Here is a 23,011-nt window from a genome sequence, read left to right on the forward strand (position 1 = left end):
CTACACTTCCCGACATGCCGCACGGCCCCGGCGCCTGCGCTCCGCTTGGAAGCTTCCAGTCGGGGCGCGAGGTGGTTGCTGGGTAGAAGACGGGCGGTCCCTTAGGCGCCATTTTGTGGCGAGGCAGCGAGAGGGGTTGTGCGGGTGTGCTTGGCGTGTGGTGCCGGATAGTGCTGTGCCGGGTGCCTGCGGATCCTGGGCGGCGGCATGGGCTCGGACAAGCGGTGAGCGGCGGCGGCGGGAGGGCGAGGGGAGACGGGAGGAGGCGGGCGGTGGTGGGGGTCGCGGCGGACGCTTCACGCTTTGAGCTCGGCCCGCTGTGCCCCGCAGGGTGAGCAGGACGGAGCGGAGCGGCCGCTACGGCTCCATCGTGGAGAGGGAGGACCGCGACGAGCGGGAGTCCCGCAGCCGGCGGAGGGATGACTACAAGAGGTCCAGTGAGGAGCGCCGCGGTGACCGCTATGATGACTATCGCGACTATGATAGCCGAGACTACGACAGCCGAGACTACGACAGCCGCGATAGCCGAGACTGCCGCGACTACGACAGTCGGGACTACGACAGTCGAGACAGCCGGGTCTGCCGAGACTACGACAGTCGCGACAGCCGCGATTGCCGAGACTACGATAGCCGAGATTGCCGCGACTACGACAGCCGGGACAGCCGAGACTACGATTGCCGGGACTACGATAGTCGGGACTGCCGAGACTACGACAGTCGCGATAGCCGAGACTATGATAGAAACTACGATAGCCGCGATTACGATAGCCCCGAGGTGAGCGGGGTCGGGGGGCCGGGGCCGGCACTGCGGGGCGGAGGGCACCGGGAGCGGGTTTAACCCGGGAGCGCTGCCCGAGGCCATGGGGACCAGCCCCGGGCAGGCGGCCGGTGTCCGTGTGGCACTGTGGGGACACGCTGCAGGGAATCGCGGTGGCTAATCCTGGGCGCTGGCTTCCAGAGGGAGCGGGAGCGCAGGAACAGCGACAAATCAGAGGACGGCTACCATTCCGATGGCGACTACGGCGAGCACGACTACAGGAACGATATTAACGATGAAAAAGAAAGCAAGACCATCATGTTGCGTGGGCTCCCCATCACGGTTACGGAGAACGATGTGAGTAGCCGGGCAGAGCTGTGCCTGCCTTGCCCCCGGGCAGGGCCGTGCCGGAGCGGCTGCTGCCATTTTGTTGAGCGCTGCATCATGGTGGCCCCTCTCCAGCGCTGTCGCGCTGCCATTTTGAGTCCTGAAAGCATTTAAACCCCCAGTGTTAAGTAATAGAGGTCAGTTCAATGTTAGTCCCTTTCAAACGGAACAAGCCGTAAATACTCGTTTTTTCGCGCGTGTTCGAATGCTTTCCTAAGAGTGGATTTTAAACTACATGCTCTTTGCTGTTTTTCTATATGGGAGGGAAGAGGCAGATTTTTTTTTTTTTTTTGCAGCTTCGCCCCGCTGCAGGGAGGGGGGAGGTGGACAGAGACAAAGAGGTGGCACTCACCAGTTTTTCTGGTCTTTCTCGAGGCCAGAACTTGTGACCGATGGGGTCACACACAGTCACCGAGCTCCTTAGCGGAGCACAGCAGCGCACAAAGCTGCTTTGTGTGGGCACAGCTGTGGGAGTCAAAATGGCTGCTGCCGAGCTGACGGAGCAAGTACTGACGAGCTTGGTGCTTGCTTGTCTAACTTGTTTAATAAAGATATGTTAAAGCTTTAAGGTTTTCTTATTTATGGTAAGGTTTTTGTTTTTTTCTTGCTGGGTTATTTTGGTTACCAAGCTATGAGCCCACAAGTCTTATTTGAGGGGTAAAAACTGAGCTATCCCAGTTTGTTTTCAGGCAAGACTCCGCCTCCGCCTCCAATGTGCCGGTATGGTTTAGTGCAGAGAATACATTTGCATCATTTCTATAATGGAGACTTTTTCCTTTGCTTTTTCATTGATTACTTATTACCCTCCTGATATTGAGGGTTCAGACTCACTATATATTGCTCTAGTATTTTCATGAGGATTTGAAATCAAGTGTAGGTTCCTGCATACAAATGAGGCAACCCAATCAGACATTACACAGAACACTTTAGAACAGTTCTTCTTCCTGAGTTATTGGTGTAGCTCTACAGTTGTGCAATAACTGTAGCATAATTTATATGAATGTTTAATTCTTGACTCAGAGTGTATACAGTGCATTTTGGAACACAGAGTAGAATTCTTAAGGTAACATTACTTCTGCTTGTTTACACAATTTTCATTTTTTTCCTGCATTTTTCATAAGAAAAATTCACTTGCATATCTGATATTATTTCCAGTCAGCATATAAAAGGGCAGCTTTATCTAAAGTTTGATTCTGCTGAGCAGCCCTATTGCACGTAATGTCATTTGAATTCTGTGAAAGCTGCTGAAAAACCTTGTGTCTTTTACTCTAGAATTAAAAAATTCGTTGGTGTTTGTTTTTCCTCCATGCCTCTGCACAGTGACTGAGGTTGCCTGTGCTGCAGCAGCTTTGTTATAGCTGAAGAACTGAAATTTATTTAGCTTCTTCTTTGATGACATGGTCTTTACAAGTCTACTTTACCCTGAAAAGCTGATTGGGATCAGTTAGAGGATGAGATCTTTAGCATGAAGTTTAGGAATACATTCATCATGGAGCCTTGCAGTGCTGGCTTCTTGTTTTTCCTTGCTAGGAGTGAAGGGTATTTAGACATGCAGGGAGAAGGATACCAGCAGTGTTCTTATTAAGAACTTGTGGTCGTGCACAGTCTTTGTCAAATACTGTCCAAGTAATCTCAGAACACATGATTGTAGGAATTCAGATTCTGGATGATCCAGTGTCCTCAGTGAGGATTACGGTTCTGGTTTAGCATGTAGCAAAAGATTATGTGGACTTCGATGCGCATCAGTCCCCTGTTGGGTTCTCAGTAAATGTTTTCCTTGTCTCTGAGATGGTGTCAAAAGTGTTGTTTTGTGTATCTCTTGCACGGTACTGCAAGGTAGCTTATTTCTGTGACTTCTCTCTGCCAAATTATGAAAATTTTAACTGTTGGATCAAAATCTCCTGCAGATTCGTGAGCTTATTGAGTCCTTTGAAGGTCCTCAGCCTGCAGACGTGAGGCTGATGAAGAGAAAGACAGGTGAGAGCTCTTAATCCAGTTTTTGACATCACCTTCCTCTTCCCCAGCCCAAAAGAGTATCCAGAATTGTCCCCAAACTGCAAGCACATGCAATAAAAATAAAAAATAAAAGGTTTGCCATGGCTAAGGAATGTGGCTTTTTGGAAGACTTAGATAGCTGGTCAACATGTTAAAAGAAGTCTGTCTACAGGGGGTTTTGTTAACAGGTATTGGTAAGTAATAATAGTGTAAACCCATTTAATAGTTTGTAGTCTGTTGCATGGTTACCCTTAAACATGGATTCAAATCAAGTGAAATGTAGCCAGTTAAGGCAGCTTGGTTCCTTGCCATGGCAAAATAACAAGCAGATCCCAGCAGTTGACGTCGCATTTGTAAAGCTGCTTTGTCATGAAGTAATGAAGCAGTTGGAGAGAGATTCACCTGTTTTAAAGGAACTGACTAACACAAGTATCCCGTCTATATCTGAATGCTGTCTCTAGGTGTAAGCCGTGGTTTCGCCTTCGTGGAGTTTTATCACTTTCAAGATGCTACCAGCTGGATGGAAGCCAATCAGGTTGCTTCACTCACCAAGTCTAGATATTCCTGAAAATGGAACAAGTCTGTACAGTTTAAAAAAAAAAAAAAAAAAAAAAGAGGTGGAAGGAGTGGTTTGTTCCATAACAGTGATTTAAAGAATGAAAGCTTTGTATATATTAAAATTTGTAACATATAAGGTAAAATTAGGAGAGAAAGTTCTACTTTGGTAAAAAGTGCCATTGATTTAAATTACTTGGTTTCCATTTAATTGGCTTATGAAGATTTAGCTAGTAGTCATTAGAAAATCTTAGCTTATTTCCACTTAATGTTTCCTTCTCTGTTGTCAGAGAAGGCACCACATCTCTGTATTAAATTGGTATTAACCCTGAAAGAGAAGTGTCAGTTCCTGGCAATAATCTGTTACCCCAGTAAAAGAGGGGCAGCTGTCTCTTCTAGAGGAAAATTATTCATTTCAACTAAATCAGGCAGAGAGTGAGATCTCATACCTGTTGGGCTCTGTATTTGGACTTTTTTGTTGCTATGACTTGATAAGGAGCCAAAATGCACTAAGAATCCTCTAGTTTGTTCTGTGAGATTTTCCTGTAGCACTGCAATTTCACTTGCTTTTGCTACTTTTTTGAGTATTCATAACCTGTTTCAACAGTAGAATTTAAAAATACTCCCAAAGTGAGCAAAGTGTGTTAAATCACTGATTTTTCTTGCACCTGAATATTTAACGCAGCAGTCATACAACAGCATTATGACTGTTTTTCTGCTCTGTTCATGTTAAAATAAAGAAATGGCACCATAATGGGATTCATGGCAGTTCCAGCAGATGGAAGTTCTCATATGCCTTGTGCTGGAATAGCATTTCAGATGTCCCACACTGTGGGTGAGTTCCCCAGCCAGAGAGCAGCTCTTGAACTCTGTTTTCCTGATGTGCTGCTCAGTATGACAGGTGGCTGCAGGGGAAAGACTAAAACAAATTAATGCTGAGCATATTTTCAGAAATCGATTTTTTTAATATATACAAAGCTGTATTGATGCATAATTTATTATATTACTCTCAAATTCACTCCAGTAACCAGCCACCTTAGTAGTAGGGAAACCATAGCCTGTCCCCAGCAGCCGGGCTGCTGACTGTTAGATGACAGAATGATGTATTGCAACTATGCCAGCAGCCTTGTTTCTATGTGTGCACATCCAGTGAGTGCTGGGCCCTCCAACCCTCCCTCCTGCCGGTAGGAGCAATGGCTTTGCCCTATTTAGTCGTGCAGAATGTAAGAGCCTTATTCATGCTACATGCTAGATCTGTGTCAGACCCTGTTATCAGAAAAGCCACTGGTCCTGACACTGTGGTACCTCTGCAGAAAGCAAACCTGCTATAAAAGTGGTTCTGCCATTGCAGTGTCTGGGGTGTGGCCTCTAATATGCACTTCCTCACATGTGCTTCCACCTGTTTGACCAAAATATGTTCATAGTCATATTTTGAAAGGCCATTCTGCATACCCACGCTTGGCAAAGCGTGAGGCTGAGAGTCAAGGCTTCTTAATAGCTGTAAATTCCTAACTCCTCTGAAGTCAGAGTGAGAGGACATGCTGAAAGCATTATGAACTTTTCCTACCCCTGGAGAAGCTTCACATGCAATCTAGTTACTCATTTTGGAGAGCTCAGCTTTGCCTGAATGAAGAACACAAACCTCTTGTGCAGGCTTCCAATTGAACTGATGCAATAGTCAAATGAAACCACTCTTATGTTTCCGTTGATGGCACTTGTAATCCAGCCTTCAAGAAGTCTAAGCAGGGTCCCTTTGGGAGGAATTACTGTATTTTCAAGGGGACACTTCTGAAGTATGCTTGGAAAAGTAAATCCAAATGTGGTTAAAAGGTCTGGGGTGTTTGGAGTAGGGGACGAAGTGAAGCAGTCACCTAAGGACATGTTTTAAAAGTCGCTCAGTGCTATACCAGAAGTGAATAGAAATGTGGGGGCAAAGAGACTCCTAAGAATGTGTTAATCTGAATGCAGCAGATTAGGACTCTGTCTCCTTCGAGACACTTTCTGGTTCCATGTCAGCGTTTAGTGTTTGGCAGCTTTTTCTACACTCCCTGATTCTGTTTATCTTTGCTCCACATCCCATTCTCTTACTGCCCTCGTCCTCCTCTCTGCAGGATTGGATGGGCAGGGTGTAGGTGGCGGTGGTTGTCCTCCACATCCTCCCCATATGTTGTCCATTTAATTCAGGAGCACTGATTCCTCCGAAGGGTGCTCTGCCATGGGAAAATGGACATGTGTGTCTTGATACAGGAATAATTGAAACCACTTTTTTTGCAGAAAAAGCTGGTGATCCAAGGGAAGCAGATTGCAATGCACTACAGCAACCCAAGGCCTAAGTTTGAGGACTGGCTCTGCAACAAGGTACAACACATGTTTCTGTGGGAGACTTTGTCTTGCTCTAGAGCCCTCCACTTGTTCAGTGCTTTAAAGAAAGTGACACCTGAATCAAACATGCTCCTGCTCCCCCATGAAGTTAAATTATTCCCCAGCATGTGTTCCCTTCTGACACTACTTTCTGTAGTAGTGACTGTGCCTGGGATTATGAAGACTACATAGTTAACTAATTTGGGATGACTAGGGAGGAAGTATCTGGGATGTTCTGAAAAGCTTCTGTGGTGCAGATAAGGGTGTCTTTCAATGTTCTGGATTATTCTGGTGGGTTTAGCTTTGTTGCGTTTCTTTGTGTGAATGTCTGGGGTTTGTTAGTGTATAGCAAATGCAGCATTATTAAAATCACCCAAGTTCTTACTAGGCTTCTCTTGTTTGTCGCAGTGCTGCCTTTACAACTTCAGAAGGAGGCTAAAATGCTTCCGCTGTGGAGCAGACAAATTTGGTACGTTACTGTGATCTCTTTCCAGTTTTGTGAGAAACTTTCTGGTCTATGTAGAGTTCCATGTAGGTTCTAGGCTGGCTTATGAAATGCTGAGCTTGAAGTGAATGAGCCATGTCCTGACTGAAATATTTTCTCCATACAAAGATTCAGAACAGGAGGTACCACCTGGAGCAGCAGAAGCCGTTCAGTCTGTGGATTATTACTGTGATAGTAAGTGATCTTTGACTTACTATAGAACGCAAAATGTAAACACACATACTAAAAATCCTTTCCATACCTCAGCCTGCCAGCTGAAGGACTTGAAATACTCTGCAAAACCATGGTGTGCACCGCTAATGTCATACTTTTTCTCCTCAGCCATCATTCTTCGAAACATTGCTCCTCACACAGTAGTGGAATCCATCATGACTGCCTTGTCTCCGTATGCATCTCTGGCAGTCAATAATATTCGTCTTATCAAAGACAAGCAGACTCAACAGAACAGAGGCTTTGCGTTTGTGCAACTGTCTTCTGCCATGGTGAGGACCATAATGGTGTTGGGAGAGAAGCAGCTGGTTAACCTCCTTCTCTCCCTGCAGCTTTTAGAGCCCTGAGCTGTATGAAGGACTGCCCCCCTTCTAGGAGTGTTGATGGACCCAGTGTGTCAAAGCTGATAATGTGTAGCTGCAGTTTGAAAGGTGGTGGGATGTTGGGAGCACATTGAAAAGCTATTTTTGTAGCAGAGCTCTGTTCTAGATTGCAGCCTAGCTTCGTGCTTGGATTGCAAAAGTACTGGTGCAGGGCCAAACTTTGTTGACAGATCTAAGATCTGGGGCATACCATGTGGGAACAGGTGCATAGAATTAGGCTTCTTCCACCTTGAGAAGAGAGAAGGAAGAGGCAGATGTTGCTTTTCTCAGCAGCATCCAGTGAGGGGGTACATGGACAGCAGAAACGTATTCTCAAGGATATATAAGGATAGGACAATAGGCAGCTGCCATAAATTGAAACACAGGAAATTGCAGAGGTACAAGAAAAGCCTCCTAAGTTTCAGGGAGGTCATATGCTGGCATGGGATCCCTGAAGGGCAGTGAATCTGTGTCCCTGGATGTGGATGTGACACTGAGGGATGTGGCATAGTGGTGAACTTGGCAGTGCTGGATTAACCATTGGACTCGATTATTTTAACCTAAGTGATTCATTGAGTCTGTACATCAAATTCAAGCAGCAGTTTGGACCTGCTTCAGTTGAAGGAAGGCAGGTGGTTGGGTTAAAACAGGTGCCTAATCTCAGTTTTTGCTGATGGCCCATTTGGAGTAATTTGTGTCTTGATAAAGCTAAAATTTTGGAACATACTTAATACTTAGTGACCCAGGGAAATGCTCAGTATTTTCACATGGGCTGTTGAGGGTCTCACTGTGCTCTTCTGCATGTGTGTAGGATGAGGAGATGGAGGTGTTTTTACATCTTTATCTCTTTCCAGTGGCTCTACTTGAAAAGCTGGAGTTGGGGACTTCTGAATCCCCCTCAGTAAACTGCCTTTCATAATAATGACTATTTTTTGTTGTAGGATGCTTCTCAACTGCTACAGATTTTACAAAGTCTTCAGCCACCGTTAAAAATTGATGGCAAAACAATTGGTGTTGATTTTGCAAAGAGTGCCAGAAAGTGAGTTGTGATAGCAGTCAATTGCATTTTTGGTTTTTGCTTTTTTTTTTTTTACTCACACACCCACCCCTTCCCTTTATATTGGATGTTTTCTTCTTGTTACCCAGGCTTTTATTAAGCTTATTCTTAACTCTAAAGTTTTGCTTCCTGTAAGTAATTTGAGTTGCATGCATCCTGCTATTCACTGTGTATTAGGAGAGTGAAAGCAGTGTTCCCCACACCTCTGTTTCCAGTCCTCTGAAGATAACACCATAACTGCTTGTGTGCACAGCACATTTGTTTCCTTGGAGACCTCCTGACTTGTTACTGACTCTATCTACAACAATGAACCTGAAGTTCCTTTACTTGCCAAGCAGTGTTTTGGCTCATTCATTACATTCTGAATGTTTTATAACTGGCAAGAAATCCCTGTGTGAGGGCAGACTCCACCTCCTTGCATAGGGAAACACTTCAGTAAAAAGCAGTACTTACTCAGATGCATGGATTTTGTGATTGCAGAGACCTGCTTCTTCCAGACGGTAACAGAGTCAGCGCCTTCTCTGTGGCAAGTACAGCCATTGCTGCAGCTCAGTGGTCATCTACTCAGGTATGATTTGGAGACTATTACTCATAGTCCTGCTTTCCTGAAAATTAAAATGCAGACCATGTAATTGCCCTTCTTACCATGTGCTTGGTTGAACTGTTTAATGGCAGATCCAGCCATGGCACATCTGGTCCCAAATCAGTTTGGAGCCTAGGCAGTGGGCTACATGAAATTATTTAATAAAGTTGTTCACCTGTCCCTGACAAAAATTACCTTTTTGAATTTCAGCCACAGACTGGAGAGGGCAGCACCCTTGACTACAGCTATCTCCAGTCAGGACAAGATGGATACTCACAGTATGCTCAGGTTAGTAGTAGAGATGGTGCTTTAAACCAGCAGATTGTCATAATTTGGGTATGCAGATTACTCACCTTGTGTTGTCATTCATTTTCCTTTACAGTATTCCCAGGATTATCAGCAGTACTACCAAAATCAAGGAGGAGTGTTGGACACAGACTCGGCTACCATATCAGGTAGTGCTTCCAGCATCTTAGAAGCAGTTGTTTGTAATGATAAATTTACAGTAGTATTTTGCCTCAGCCTTTATGTTCCTTTGCTGTGCAAAAGAAGACTTGGCTCATTTTGCTCTCAGGATGTCTGAATGAGGATGTATTACTAGAGAACTGTAACAGATTTGTTGAAGTGGAACTTCTTGTGCAAGATGAGAGAAAAGCCTCTGTTTCAGACTATTGACAAAGGCCTTGAACTTATGATAGTGGTGTAAGCAGCTCTAGCAAATGTTCAGCACTAGCAGCTGTAGAGGCCAGGAATTGCTGACTTTGGGAGCAGAATATTTCCTCCTGAAAAGGAAACTATTTCTTGTCTGGGTAGAAGATACCCACTGTGTATCTATCTCCTTTTGAATGTTTATTGCCTTGTTCGGCTGCTGGAGCTGGAATTAATAGCTGGAACTATAAACAAAGTAATTTTAGCCCTAGGATGCAGTACTGTTTTACAAATTCATTCGTTTATGCATTGCTGCTCTCTTTTGGCAGGAGCTCCGGTCACTACGACAACAGCTGCAGTTGTGTCCCAGAGTCCTCAGCTGTATAATCAGCAGACAAACTCACCTGACTCTCCAGTAATTACAGCACTGATAAGTCCTTGCTTTCAAAGCCTGGGATATGTGGCTTAGTTATAACCTTTGCTTTTTAAAGTGGGTGGTACAGCAAAGCTTCTGGGTGTCCGTGGGTTAGTCACAGAGCTTGTGGTCATAAGTCACCTGCCGTTTCTTCTCTGGGATGGTTTTGTTCTTTGCTAAAGGTGAGTGCCAAGCATGCTGCTGAGGAGGAGTTAGCTGTCGTACGCGTAGGGTGCGCTGCTCACGCCTTGGCTCGCTGTCCTTGTTTTCTCGGTGACAGGTTTTCTAATTGAGGTTTGTGGTTTGTGTTTTTTTCAGACACAATCAGCACCACCTACCACTAGCACTCAGGCACAGGCAGCTCCTCCAACTGGCGTAGTGCCTGGAACCAAGTACGGTAAGTGCTCGGGAGCTGCTCTTGGGGACAGGTTTCTGTCACTGTAGCAGTAAAACTCTGCTTTGGCAAAGTGCTCCATCACTGTGTCGTGGTGAAGCTGCCCCTGGAGAGCGTTGGCTGCATGGGTGAATAAGAGCCCTTTACAGACATGGCTGCTGTAATCTCCGAATTTTACCTGAAATGTAGAAAGATACCTGTCTGAATTCGTCTGGAACGACCATGTCCCACGCTTTAATTTTTTTACAGCTGTCCCTGATACTTCCACCTACCAATATGATGAATCTTCAGGATATTATTATGATCCTATAACAGGGCTCTACTATGATCCTAATTCCCAGGTAAACACAAGTTCTTCCCACATGTCTTAACTGTTAAGGTCCATTAGTTCCCTATCTCTCATCATACGAGTGACATTTGAAGTGCACAACATACCAAATGTTGCAGATAACTCTCAGCAATGTGTGTAGGGCTGGGACTTGATTTCCCTCTGGTATAGCCCTGCATTTTTCTCTCCTTTTCCTTAATTTTCCTCCACATTTGGCCCACATAGGACTAGCACTTGTCACAGCCACTGTAACAGCTGTTTTGTTGCGGAGTGCCCAGCAAAGTGCACCCAGCTCTGGGCTCTGGTGGGTCGTCTCTTGGGAGAAGCAAAAGATTCTCCATAGTGCTGTGTTTGGGGACAAAGGCTTCAGCCACTTCCTGCCTTTCGACTCCTCTGTGGAGTCTGCAAAACTTGTTTGGACTCTACAAAACGCCTTCCCGTGTGGTGCAGTAGTGTGAATCAGCTTGCTTGGGTTCTCCCGTGGACATTGAGCTCGTGTGAGGTGTTTAACTGTCTGCCTCTCCTTCCCTCTGGCAGTATTACTACAATGCCTTAACCCAGCAGTACCTGTACTGGGATGGCGAAAAGGAAACCTACATGCCTGCAGCAGAAGGTGTCACGTACCAACAGACAGCTACCACAACCACCACCAAAGAAGTGAAAGAGAAGAAAGAGAAGCCTAAAAGTAAAACAGCCCAACAGGTAAAAGACAGAATCGGACCGTAACTGGGATAAAGTCTCCTCTGTGAAATGGGATAATACTTCTTTTCCATGACAAAGGAAATCCTAAGTTATTCCATGGGGTGCATGCCTTCAATTTGCAGGCATTGTGGGGGGCTGAGGAGAGGTGGAGTTGGCAAGGCTTCAGTGCAGAAATAAGCTCTGCATAGGAGGAGTGCTTATGGAATCCTGCCAGGATCAGTGGGAGTATAACTGAGCCATCACTTAGAGGATTAGCTTGATAAGAAGGGTTTGTACAGTAAAAGCAGCAAGCTGTGTTATCTTTGAACACTGTATACAGGGGAACAGCTGCACTACATCCAGTGTCCCATGGTTTAAAAATAAAAGATAGTGGGTTGACTTGTTCTGAAACTGCATGTGAGATTGAATGGGTGTCATAAGAGATTGATAGCTTTGAGAAGAGCTGTGTGAGCAAACCACTCTGCATTTCAGATTGCTAAAGACATGGAACGCTGGGCAAAGAGTTTGAACAAGCAGAAGGAGAACTTCAAGAATAGCTTCCAACCACTGAGTACCAGGGAGGAGGAGCGAAAGGAGTCAGCAGCTGCAGATGCAGGCTTTGCCCTCTTTGAGAAAAAGGTGAAGGTGCTGGCAGTGGTGTGTGGTGGGGGGTCATGTGAGAGAGAGCTCCACGCTCATGGCATTCTTGTCTCATCCAGGGAGCTCTGTCTGAGCGACAGCAGATCCTGCCAGAGGTGTTGAAAAACGGGGATGATGAAAATCCACTAAAGGTGAGTATGGTGGAGAAGCTCTAGCTAATACTTGCTGTCAAACCTGGATTTCCATGGCATTACCTGTAAAAAGTGGTGCTGATGATTGCAGTGGTGTGATGCAGGTGCAGTAGGCTGGGTGACTGAGATACACTGTGGACAGCTCTGATGGTTTTTAGCCTTGAGCTCAGTTGGGGTTTTGAGGTTTCTGTATAGGGTCTGCTTGGAATTGTTTGGCTAGTGGGAACTGTCTTGCAGCCACTGTGAGTTTGAGTTGCAGTACTGTAAAAGTGTGGGCCCATTAGCTTAATAGAACAGGGACCCTTGAAACAGAGGTGGCAGAGAAGGCTGAAATACTAAACACCTTTGATTCAGTCTTCAGTGCCAAGGCCAGCCCTTAGGAATCCCTGACCCAGGAGAACATGAGAAAAAGAACTAGTACTGTGAGAATGACTGAGCGCTGGAGCAGGTTTCCTAGAGGGACTGTGGAGTCTCCTTTCCTAGAGATGCTCAGAGGTCATAAGGACACAGTCCTTAGCAGTATGTGCTGGGGCAGACCCTGCTTAAGCAGGGCGGTTGGACTGGATGACCTCCAGTGGTCCCATCCAACCTCAGGCATTCTGTGATTTCATCCTTGGTAATGGGAGCATGCTGTTCCTCCTGTGATAAACCTCTGCAGCCTTTGTTCCCTCTTCGTGCTCTCTGAACTGTGGCACTGTTGCACTCCCCTTAATGCTGTCTTTCCTTTTCAGCGTGGCCTTGTGGCTGCCTACAGTGGTGACAGTGATAATGATGAAGACTTACTAGAAAGAATGGAGAATGAGGAAGAGAAGCTGACTGACTGGAAGAAGATGGCTTGTCTGCTGTGTAGAAGGCAGTTCCCAAACAAAGATGCTCTGATTCGGCACCAGCAGCTGTCTGACTTGCACAAGGTAGTTACACTGCGTGGTTAGGAACATACTGGGTTGTTATAATTCAGTGTGTAAACAGAACCATGAGGCATGTTGCTGTTTGGAAAACTGTTTCTCTTAAAGCAAAAATCTGCAGGTGGATTGCTACTCTCCCAAAGGTCAGCTACCTCATTTGAAAAGAGCTGTTGACATTTCATGTTGTTAAAGTGAATCTTATCTTCTTGTTTCAGCAAAACATGGATATATATAGGCGATCAAAGCTTTCTGAGCAGGAACTTGAAGCCTTGGAGCTGCGTGAGAGAGAGGTCAGTGTTGAGATGAGCAGATGAGTAGCTAATGGAAAACCTGTGCAGGTGATCTACTGAGCTCTCCTTATCCTGACACACGTCACTCGAGATAATCCCAACCTCTTTCCCAGTCAAGGTTCAGCGCTGCTGCCCTGTTAGATGGAGAGGAGTGTCCCATATCCCACAGATACGGCTTAGCATGGATGGCTCATTCCACCTCTAGCTCAGGGCTGCCAGGCTGGGACTAGAAACCTGCAAGTCTCTTCTTGCCCCAGTGCTGGTTGAGATGGTGCTCCAGGAACTTGGGTCTTGGGCTCTGCTGTTGGTGGTGTTAGTATTAGTGCAGTGGTAGTAGTTTGCCTTCTGTAGAAGCAGGCGTTTATCTGAATCCCATAGCTCAAAGCTGAAAAAAGACATCTCAAAATCCATGCTAACTATAGTTGCTTTATGCAGATGAAATACAGAGACAGAGCAGCTGAGAGGCGGGAAAAGTACGGCATCCCTGAGCCCCCAGAGCCCAAGCGCAAGAAGGTCTACGATGCAGGCACAGTGTACGTATCTGAAGGCTCCTCAGAGCTGCCTCAGTGCACCATGAGCAGTGTGGGTAACTTGTTAACTCATCTCTTCTTCCTGCAGGAATTACGAGCAGCCCACCAAAGATGGCCTTGACAACAGTAATATAGGGAACAAGATGCTGCAGGCCATGGGCTGGAGGGAAGGTTCTGGCTTGGGGAGAAAATGCCAGGGCATCACAGCACCCATTGAGGTAAGTCAAGAGGGATGTATCCTAGAGGAGGTTTGGTCCCACTGTTTTTGTTCTTGTTTAACCAGAAGTACTTCCTGCTGAAGAGCTCTGGAAGAATAAACTGCCAGCCACAGCAAAGCTGCCTCTATTTGTATTGGCTCCTGCTCATGTTTGTCCCATCAGATGCTGAGGCAGAGGCAGGGCTGTGCCTTCCTCCCTTTGGCACTTGACTCCTGAGGCACTGTAGCCCCAGTACCCGAGGAGGGACTGTGCTCCATCCTGTCATTGGCATACCTGGCCTTGCCTGTTAGGAGGAACTGTTCTGTGCAGTTGGAGTGGGCCCAGAGTGGCATGAGGAATGGGGTATTACATGTACTTCAGTCTCTTGGAGTCCATGATGGTACTGATGGCTATGGAGATCCCCAGGAAAGCTTGGGAAACTGGCTGGATTGATGGGATTTTTGGTGGTGCCCTCATTGTGGTCTGGCTTGCTGCAAAGCTGAGGTGTGTCTCTCTCCCCTTGCAGGCCCAAGTAAGAATGAGAGGAGCTGGCTTGGGAGCCAAGGGCAGCTCCTACGGTGTCTCCACAGCAGATTCGTACAAAGATGCGGTGCGGAAAGCCATGTTCGCTCGCTTCACGGAGATGGAGTAACCCCTCTGGCCTGCAAAGCACTTCTTGTTAGCAAGAACTGACTGTTAAACTCCATAGCCTTGGTGACCTGGCTGTATCCTGGTTCTGGTTTAGAGTTGACCATTTCATTCCCTTGGATGTTGTCCCCTGCTCGGCATGTAACAAACACTTCCATGAGCAGATTGAACTGACCCAACTTCATGCTGGAGAGCTCCTGGTTAGACCAAAGGGGATGGCTGATCTTTGTACGGTCTTGTATATAGTGTAATGTATTCTGTGTTTTAGCGTGTTGTCCAGGTGCTGCTCCTGCCCCCTGGAGCAGCAGCAGGACCTGTTAGCTGTGCTTTCAAACTGTCTCTGCTCTCCTTTTGTTGTATTGTCTGTCTGGTTTTTTTTTTGAGAATTTTCCTGTACATTTTGTATGATACATCTTTGTATAGACTTTTTGAAGACTTTGATTCTAGTTGCCAATTTGGCTCATTTCCAAATGAAATACATCCAAAAATTACTCTATTTCTGTTTCTCAGTGGGTGAATGAAGAATTAAGTTGCCAGTGCTACTTGTCCTGTCATTCTGCTTCTTCCTTGATGAGACTTCATCTTGGAGTCTCCATTCCATGCAGCTCTCCACTCGCCTCCCTCCTTAAATCCCTATGCTGTGTTTTATTCTCAGCATCTTTCTCACAGCTCCAGCATGGGTGGTGGCTGCTGGAGCATCAGATCTCTCTGTAGCCCTTCTTGCCATCACTGTAGGAGCAGGAGCAGAGCAGCAGTAGTGTCTGCCCTTGGCCAGGAGCCCTGGGTGTTACATGCTGGCCCTGTGGTGGGCAGGGAGGGGGTGGTATCTCTGGGAAGGTTCTTACACACCACCTCGGCTTCTTGTGGCCTGCCTCCATGCTGTGGGGGAAGCTGTGGCAGGCTGGCTCCTGGGAGGATGAGGTTCACCAGAGGTTGTCCTGCAGCTGACCAGTTACTGCCTTTCTGTTCTCTGCCTTCACTGATGCTGTTGGCTTTGGGTCTTGCTCAGCCTCCACGCAAAGCTGAGCCAGCAGTGGGCTTTCCTACTGTCCAGGTGTGCACAGGAAGGGATGGGATGAAGCCAGGAGCAACTTCTGTGCTTGGTGCAAAGCTCTTCTGGGGGTCAAGGCCAGCATTCTGTGGCTGATTTTTGGAATGGGTGAATCCTGCTTTGCTGGCTGCTGCAGCTGCACCTGTGCCCCTGTTGCTTTTGAGTGGTGTGTAGCTCGGAGTGAGCCAAGGTGGGGAATGCCTCCACCCCTTCCTCAGTACCGAGACCGCAGGGCTTGGGGTCCCTGCCATAGTCCCCGGGCCGCTCCACCAGGTGGCAGGCGTGGCCCAGCTGTGACAGCCTCTTTCCTCTGCGCAGGGCTGCCGAGCCTCGCTGGGGCCCCAGGGCTTCTCTAGCGTGACATTCCCTCTTCGGCTCCACAGAGGAAGTCGGGTGGCTTGAAACAGCCTACAAGTGCCAGCTCCCTGTCCCAGCTTTCCCCCAGGGTGATGGTAGGGAAGGCAGGCCTGGTGCACTGTGATGGGGCTCCGTGTGCCAGTGGCAGCCTCCCCCCGCTCCCTGTGTGTCCCGGCTGGCAACAGCCAAGTGCTTTGCTGCTCTGGGCTGTAAATGGGGGGGTCTGTTTCCCAGCAGGTGGGTTCAATGGATCGATAAAGTGCATTTGTGTAGCTCAGCTTCTTCCCAGCTCATCGATCCCTGTCCCACTGCATCCTCCTGACAAGGGGTGATGCTGCGGGCATGGGGGGAGGGCCTGCAGTGGGCACAGCAGTGTTCTCTGTGAGCCTCACTCTCTCCTTGCTGCAGCAAAGTGCTGCCCCAGCGTCAGGGGCTGAGCCAGCCCCAGCTGGTACCTCCTGCAGAGCAGTTGCAGTGGGAAGCAGGAGCGTGCCATGGGGGCACAGGGATCTGCCAATGGGGATAACTGCTAGAATGGGATGCCCAAAGCACGTTCCCTTCCTGGGGAAAGGCTTTAATGGGGTCCTGGGCTTGTAGCCCCCCCTTCTTGGTTAGATGGGTTAAAGCCCCCCATTCCTGGGTTAAGGCACTGCTGCTGGCTCCCCAGGGAACAAGAGAAGCTGGGGAGAAGGGGATGGGCAGCACGTAGCCCCCCCACACACTGCCAGGCATGCCCCTGAAGCCCATGGCAGGCACTGGAGCAGGGCATGGAGGCACCACCGCCTGCCAGCGCCCGCACCTCCAATTTAGGCAGCACAGTGTGGTTGTTCATGACTGAATGCACCGTGGCCCGCAGCCTTCAGAGGGACATGGTGTCCCTGCCTCCCCAGGGACCGACCTCTATGGGGGCGGGAGGAGAAGCCCTGGGATGGGGCCAGCCCCAGAAGTGCGCAGTGACAAGGCAGGATCCCCCTTGAAGCAAGGCAGGGAGCTGCCTTGGGCATGGCTTGCAGGGCTGCCAGCGCACCAGTCCCACCGGGGCTGAACAGCTGAGCCTGATGCACAGTGCCCCAAAAAGGTGCTGGGCCACAGTCAAAATGCTGGGGGACTGAAGCTGGTCCCACCAGGAATGCAGAGGGACGCAGCATACTGGAGAGAGGCTTGTGTAGCCAGGCAGTGGTAGGAGGAGATGCAGAGCAGTCCCTGGATGGGCAGAGCTTCACTGCACTTCTGTGCTTGGGTTTCCATATCGCTGAGCAGCCACAAGGTCTCTTTGTGGCTGACAATGGAAAAGTAAAGGCATTAAGCCCCAGAGCAGGTGGAGACCCCAGGCTAGGGAGGAAGGGGGGTACCCAACAGGACCCTGTCCCCTTTGCCATGGGCAATAGGTACGTGAGAGCAGGACTGCAGCCAGGGGCTCCTTCTAGGCACGGGGCAGCTGCAGGATGACTTTTAGGGCCTTGGCACCAACAGTCCTGCAGCTCCTTCCAGCCCCTACAATATGCAGAATCTACAGCCTCTGTTGATGTAGTTATAAAGTTTGGGATTTTTCTGGCTGGCTTTCAGCATTACTAATATTAAAACTCCCAAGCCTGCTATACCCTGGCTTTCTGGGAGACCTCTGGAGCTCCTGCATGCTAATTGAAGCGAGGAAACCAGCCAAATCATCAGTGTGAACAGCTTTCCTCCTGAGTATTCCTTAATCGCTGGAGTTACCAAGCCGTGGCGGAGCTCAGCACGCTGCATGGCCAGCCCCAGGCCTGCCTGGCTCTCCTGCACCATCACTGAAACGCTGCTTGCAGGCAGGAACACATCCTTATGCCACTGTTTGGGGCTGCCAGAGGCCCCAGGACTCTCTGTGCATTGGGTTGGCTTTCCTGCATTGCCCCTGCCAAAAAGCTTCCTGTGCCCAGCAGGACAGGCATGGAGAGAACCATGATCTGGGACCACCTGGGCTGTGCTCATGCTGAATGTCAGTCCAAGCCAGCTCCACAGGGTTTGTATCCTGATGCCAAAAGTGTATCTGAAGGGGGGAGGTGTTTGCTGCCATGGGAGAGCCTGGGGCAGGAGCCACAGACGTGTGAGGTTATGCACCTGAGTGTCCATGTGTGTGCTCGTGCTCCTCTCCAGCGCCTTTCCCCACTCTGCCTCAGGGGATTTAACAAGGCTGCTTCCCTTTCTCTTCCCCAGCATGTTAGTTCATCCTCTCCTGAGCTACTAAATGCTCTGGAACAGCTTTCCCTATTTTATCCAAATGCCCCACAGCCACCTCACCTGGCTCTGGTGTCAGCTCTGGGGCTCTGGTGGGAGGATGGGCAGGACCATGATGCAGCATCCTGCCAGCACACCATGGGTACTGCTGTGGCACCCTGGCAGCCTGCCTGTTTGGGATGCTCAAAGGACAGTAAAAGGACAGCTGAGGGGGAAGATGCATAGATAAAGGGGGTTGGGAAGGGTTTGGCAGCCTGCTCCAGGTGCTCACTATGCCAGCACCCCTCCTGCCCCTTCATGGAACACCTGTGCCCCTAGACCAGTGACCCTGTCATCCTGGGCACTCCTCCTCCTCAGCCCCACAGTACAGGTGTGTGAGGAAAGAGAGGAGTGTCTCTTATCCCTTGGCTACTCTACTTGGATGCTGTTTTGACCGAGAGCCCGGTTCTGGCTTGGGAACTGCATGGTCCAGGTTTCTCTGCTGGGGCGGAAAATAAAGACGGTTTTAATTGGCTCACCATCTGCAGCAATGTGGACACAATTTTCAGCCCTGGGGGGTGGAGTGGGGGGGCTCTGCTGTTGAAAAAAGCCAAAAACAGATGGGGGCTGGGATCCTGGGGCCTGGGACCTGTGGCTACATGCTTATCTCCTATCCAGACAGCTCACACTGCTCTGGGTCCTTGGGCATCTTCTAATGCCAGGCTCTTCCAGGGGAGATGCTCCAGCCTTGCAGAAATGCTGGAACAGGCAGATTTGGAGGCTAAAGAAATGGTTTTCCCAGCAGAGACTCTTCCCTGCCTCCGGCAGTGAGCAGCAGGCAGGCAGCCCCGGAGCCGCGGACTGGGCTGGGCTGGAGCCCCGGGCAGCGGAGCCGAGCCCCGGGCAGCGGAGCCGAGCCCCGGGCAGCGGGGCCGAGCCCCGGGCAGACAGGACGAGGGGGCTGGGCGGTGGGACCGAGGGGCTGCGGGCAGGCCAGTGTCAGCCTTGCTGCAGGAAGGGCCCTGGGGATCCAGGGAGTGAGCCACAGCCTGCCGATGGGGAAAACCTGAGCCCCCAATGAGGCACCCACAGGCCCCTGGCCCCACAGAACCCGGAGGGCTGAGAGGGTTGAGCAGCTCAGGCTCTTTGCCAGGTATGGGAGTGGGGGGAGGGAGCCACTCACCGTCTCCGCTGAGGGGGAGCTGGGACGGGAGACGATTTCATGTCAAAAACGTTTTCACAGGAATTTGTCACCACCTACAAAAATCTCTTTACCTCCACCCCTTTTTTTTCCCTTTAACAGCAACCAAACCTGCGGGGTGTGTACATGCAGGTGCAATTGAGAAACAGAGACCGGGCCTTTTTTGCTCCAGTTCCTAAGAAAAAATTATTTGGTGCTTGTTCCCATCCTCCAAAGCCTGCTTTGGGGAGAGAAACTGCTTCCTGCAGCACGAAAAACCAGACAAGGGAGGGACTGCATTTTTCCCAGCATATCCCACTGCGGACACTGTTCTGGGCACCCCAAAACATCTGTCGGCTCTGGGAGCTGCTTAAAACCCACCGCCCCCCAGCTCCATCCCTCTCCCCGGCGGGATGTGCCCGCAGCATCATTAGCGCTCGTCTAGTCGCCGCCGCGGCGGTTTGAACCTATTTGAAATGCACTTGAAAAGGGTGGATTTGATGGGAGGAATGTGACGGGTTTTTGTTCTCCGAGCCCCCCGGTTGAAGCTCTGCGTAATGAAGAGCTGTGACTTTCACTCGGGTTATTTTGGGATGGACTACTTTTTTTTCCGAGCTGGTGGAAGACCATCAAAGCGGCGCTTTGAAAAATGTCCCAGTGTATAAATAACTCTGCTGAGAGCAGAATAACGCGGGCTCCCGCGCGCGGCGCGCCGAGGCAGACGGCATCTGCCGTGCGACGTTGAATTATAAAAAGGAATTATTCATCCCTTCCTCTAATTAACTGGGTACAGCTCCCCCGCGCAGGAGCGATGGCCCGGCATGGGGAGCACTCCCGGCCATGGCAGCAGAGCGGATGCTGCTCCCGAGGTCCCTCCGTGGGTCCCCCCAGGCCTCCCAGCACCGGCTGGGAGCAGCAAGCTGCTGCTGCCCTGCCATGGTGGAACAACGAGGTGGGCGAGCTGGTGTAGGAAAACCCGAGTGTCTGCGGGACTCGCTGTGGCTGGAAAACACCTGATCTGCCTCCTCGGCATCCCTCCCTCCGAAATCCGAGCAAAGGATGGGGGGCGAGTCCTTGGTACCCTGCTAGCTCACAGCTTCCAAGGCCGTGTTTTTTGGTGTCTGCATCTTGCCGGCTGTGTGCGGGTGTTGCATGGGGCATCCCCCGAGAAACAGCCTGCAGCCACGGGAGCCACACAGATCTGGCAGACTCAGACATGCACGGCTCAGTCACACCCAAGGGTGGGTTTTCAGCAGATACAGGACGAACAGCACCAGCAAAGGGAGCCCTTCACCCCTCACCCCAGAGGGAAGTGGCTGTGGTGGCAGCAGGCAGGCAGGCTCAACACCACGGCTGTGCCCTGGCAAGGACACAGTATTTGGGACCTCCCGGGAGGGAGACTAATTTTAGGAGTGCTCCGGAGGGACTATTTTGGACCCTTTGCTCTGCGTGAGTCACCTGCTATTTTTCAACCCCTCTGGGGCTATTTCTGTGGCAGAGTGATTTACACGGACTGGGACAATGCTGCTGGCACTCGCCTGGGGTCTTGGAGCCTAAAGCAATGCTGGGTGCACAACTCACTCCCCAAACAGGGAGAAGAGAGGTCCCCAGGCTGCCTGCTGAGGCTCCCAGCAACTCCTGCAGTGCCACGGATGCCCACAGCAGAGTGGACCAACCTGGAGCCCATCTCACCACCCTGCCACCTTCTCAGAGGACTGCATGGCTGGGCTTGGAGTTCCTCAGTCCTCTTCCTCCATTGTTTCCAGGAGAGATGGATGGGGAGAGGTTGGAAATTGTGGTGGGATAGTGATGCAGCTGGTGGTTATGGTGAGGGAGACATCTCTGTCTTGGGTGCTCGGGGCTGAACATCCCTGCTCCCCACCACACTGGGCTCCTCCCTCCCCAAAACCTGCCGCTTCGGAGCCCGCCAGGCAAAAACCTGGCTGTTTCGGGGTTGTCAGAGCAACGTGATGCACCTTTCAGTTACCATGGCAACCTCAGAGAGAAGTTTTTAAAATTCAGGCAAGGTAATTTCTCCTCGCACTGCGATTTCGTTATCGCTTGGCTTGCCATTCCCCAGGGAAGCAGCGTCCTGCCTCGCTCCTCTGCCAGCAAGGTGGGATCTCGGAGATAAGAAATGCAGAGCTGTGAGGAGGGGGAGTGAGCGGGTGCTCTCCCTGCACCCCATTAACAGGTCTGGCCCCAGAGACGTGGGCTGGTAATTAATGAGCATGGGCGGGGGGGGGGGGCAGGTGATGAACACCTTGAGCTTAGGGAGAGCAGAGAGATGGGCAGGAGGAGGAAGGAAGGCAAGGGTGGATGGTGAGGTGCATATATGGGGAAGCAGGAGGCATGAAGACAAGGATAGATAGTGGGGTGGATGCCAGGGTACCTTGCTCTGCCTGGGTGGGTGGATGGATGGATGGATGGATGGATGGATGGATGGATGGATGGATGGATGGATGGATGAATATCTCCAGCTACCAACCAGATAAAGGACAAAGAGACCATCCTGGGGTGGGTGACAAGGCCTGTGTAACCCCTGGGCGTTACAGACTCTGCAGCAGCTTGCACTGCTGTCCCATCATTTCTTCCTATGGGGAGTAGAGCCTCTGCTCTCTATCATCCCTTCATCTCCCAGCCCTCAACAGACTTTAGGTCTCTCTCGTGCTGCCCCAGACCCTGTAAGAGCAGGAAGGGGATCCTGTAACACTGGCAAAGCCTTGACAGCCTTGTCCAACCCAGCCCCCTCCTGCTCACCCGGGTCCAGAGGAGAAACCCAGGACTAATATTATGGTTTGGAAGGTCAGCGAAGCCATAGGGTTGAAGGTCCGTTTTGTGAGGGGGAGGAAGAGGCGGGCACAAACAGAGGGCTGCTTGTTCTCTGCCTGCACTGCCCCATGGGCTGCGTGGCTGCCGGAGAGCACACGGGCCTGAGGAGCACGCTGGCCCCAGCCCATATGTTGTTTATCATAAAGAGCTAACAAGCTTAATTAGGGATGTGTCTGTGATAAGGTTATCAACTTGTAAACACTCAGGTCCCCCTGACAGGAGCCCAGCAGTTACCAACTGAGCCCTTCATTGGGGAGCAGAGCAAATCTGGTCAGGGGGATGCTGACCCTGGAAGGTTTTATTCTGCCTGCGGCACTGGTGGCTGAGGCAGGGCAGGCGTGGCTGCACTGATGGGATGAAAGAGGCAGAAGGCAGAGGGTTGGATTCTGCTCCAGCAGGATCACTTCCTGCCTGCAGAACACTCTCTTCCCCACCATTGGGTTTCAGAGTGAGCACCTACTGGAAGGGACAGAACAACACATTCCCGGCCCTCTGGCTGGAGATGCCCACAGGAACAGCCAGGTTCCAAGGGGGGATCTGTGGACACGTCTTGTGAGGACATGGCCCCCCAGAGAGAGGCATGGCCATCAAGAGAGCTGAAGAGGGAGGCGGAGTGTGGGAGCTCCTGGCTACGAAGGCGGTGAAGGCTCCTTTCCAGTTCTCTGAGTTTCTTGAGCGAGAATCTGACAGCCCTGAGCAAGGCTCCCTGTCCTTGTGGGCTGTTGGCACAGTCTCACCATACTGCTGGGAGCCGGCTGTTCTGTCCCCTCTGCTGCATGTTCACTCTAGAACCTAATGGTGG

General features: G+C 50.1%; 1 protein-coding gene across 1 annotated transcript; it reads left to right on the forward strand.

The window, feature by feature from the left end:
* The first annotated feature begins 66 nt into the window (after positions 1-66).
* On the forward strand, positions 67-15,095 carry RBM5 (RNA binding motif protein 5). Its single transcript, XM_058844716.1, has 24 exons — positions 67-224; positions 331-775; positions 959-1,114; positions 3,052-3,121; positions 3,601-3,674; positions 5,969-6,052; positions 6,464-6,524; positions 6,669-6,734; positions 6,882-7,042; positions 8,074-8,171; positions 8,670-8,757; positions 8,983-9,060; positions 9,155-9,227; positions 9,750-9,835; positions 10,154-10,232; positions 10,479-10,570; positions 11,095-11,259; positions 11,731-11,877; positions 11,958-12,029; positions 12,761-12,940; positions 13,150-13,224; positions 13,660-13,757; positions 13,843-13,972; positions 14,478-15,095. Exons 1-24 carry the CDS (start codon positions 208-210, stop codon positions 14,601-14,603), a joined length of 2,721 nt encoding a protein of 906 aa, XP_058700699.1. The 5' UTR covers positions 67-207; the 3' UTR covers positions 14,604-15,095.
* The last annotated feature ends 7,916 nt before the right edge of the window (positions 15,096-23,011 follow it).

The sequence above is a fragment of the Poecile atricapillus genome, chromosome 9 (assembly GCF_030490865.1).
Source record: "Poecile atricapillus isolate bPoeAtr1 chromosome 9, bPoeAtr1.hap1, whole genome shotgun sequence".
NCBI classification, from domain to species: domain Eukaryota; kingdom Metazoa; phylum Chordata; class Aves; order Passeriformes; family Paridae; genus Poecile; species Poecile atricapillus.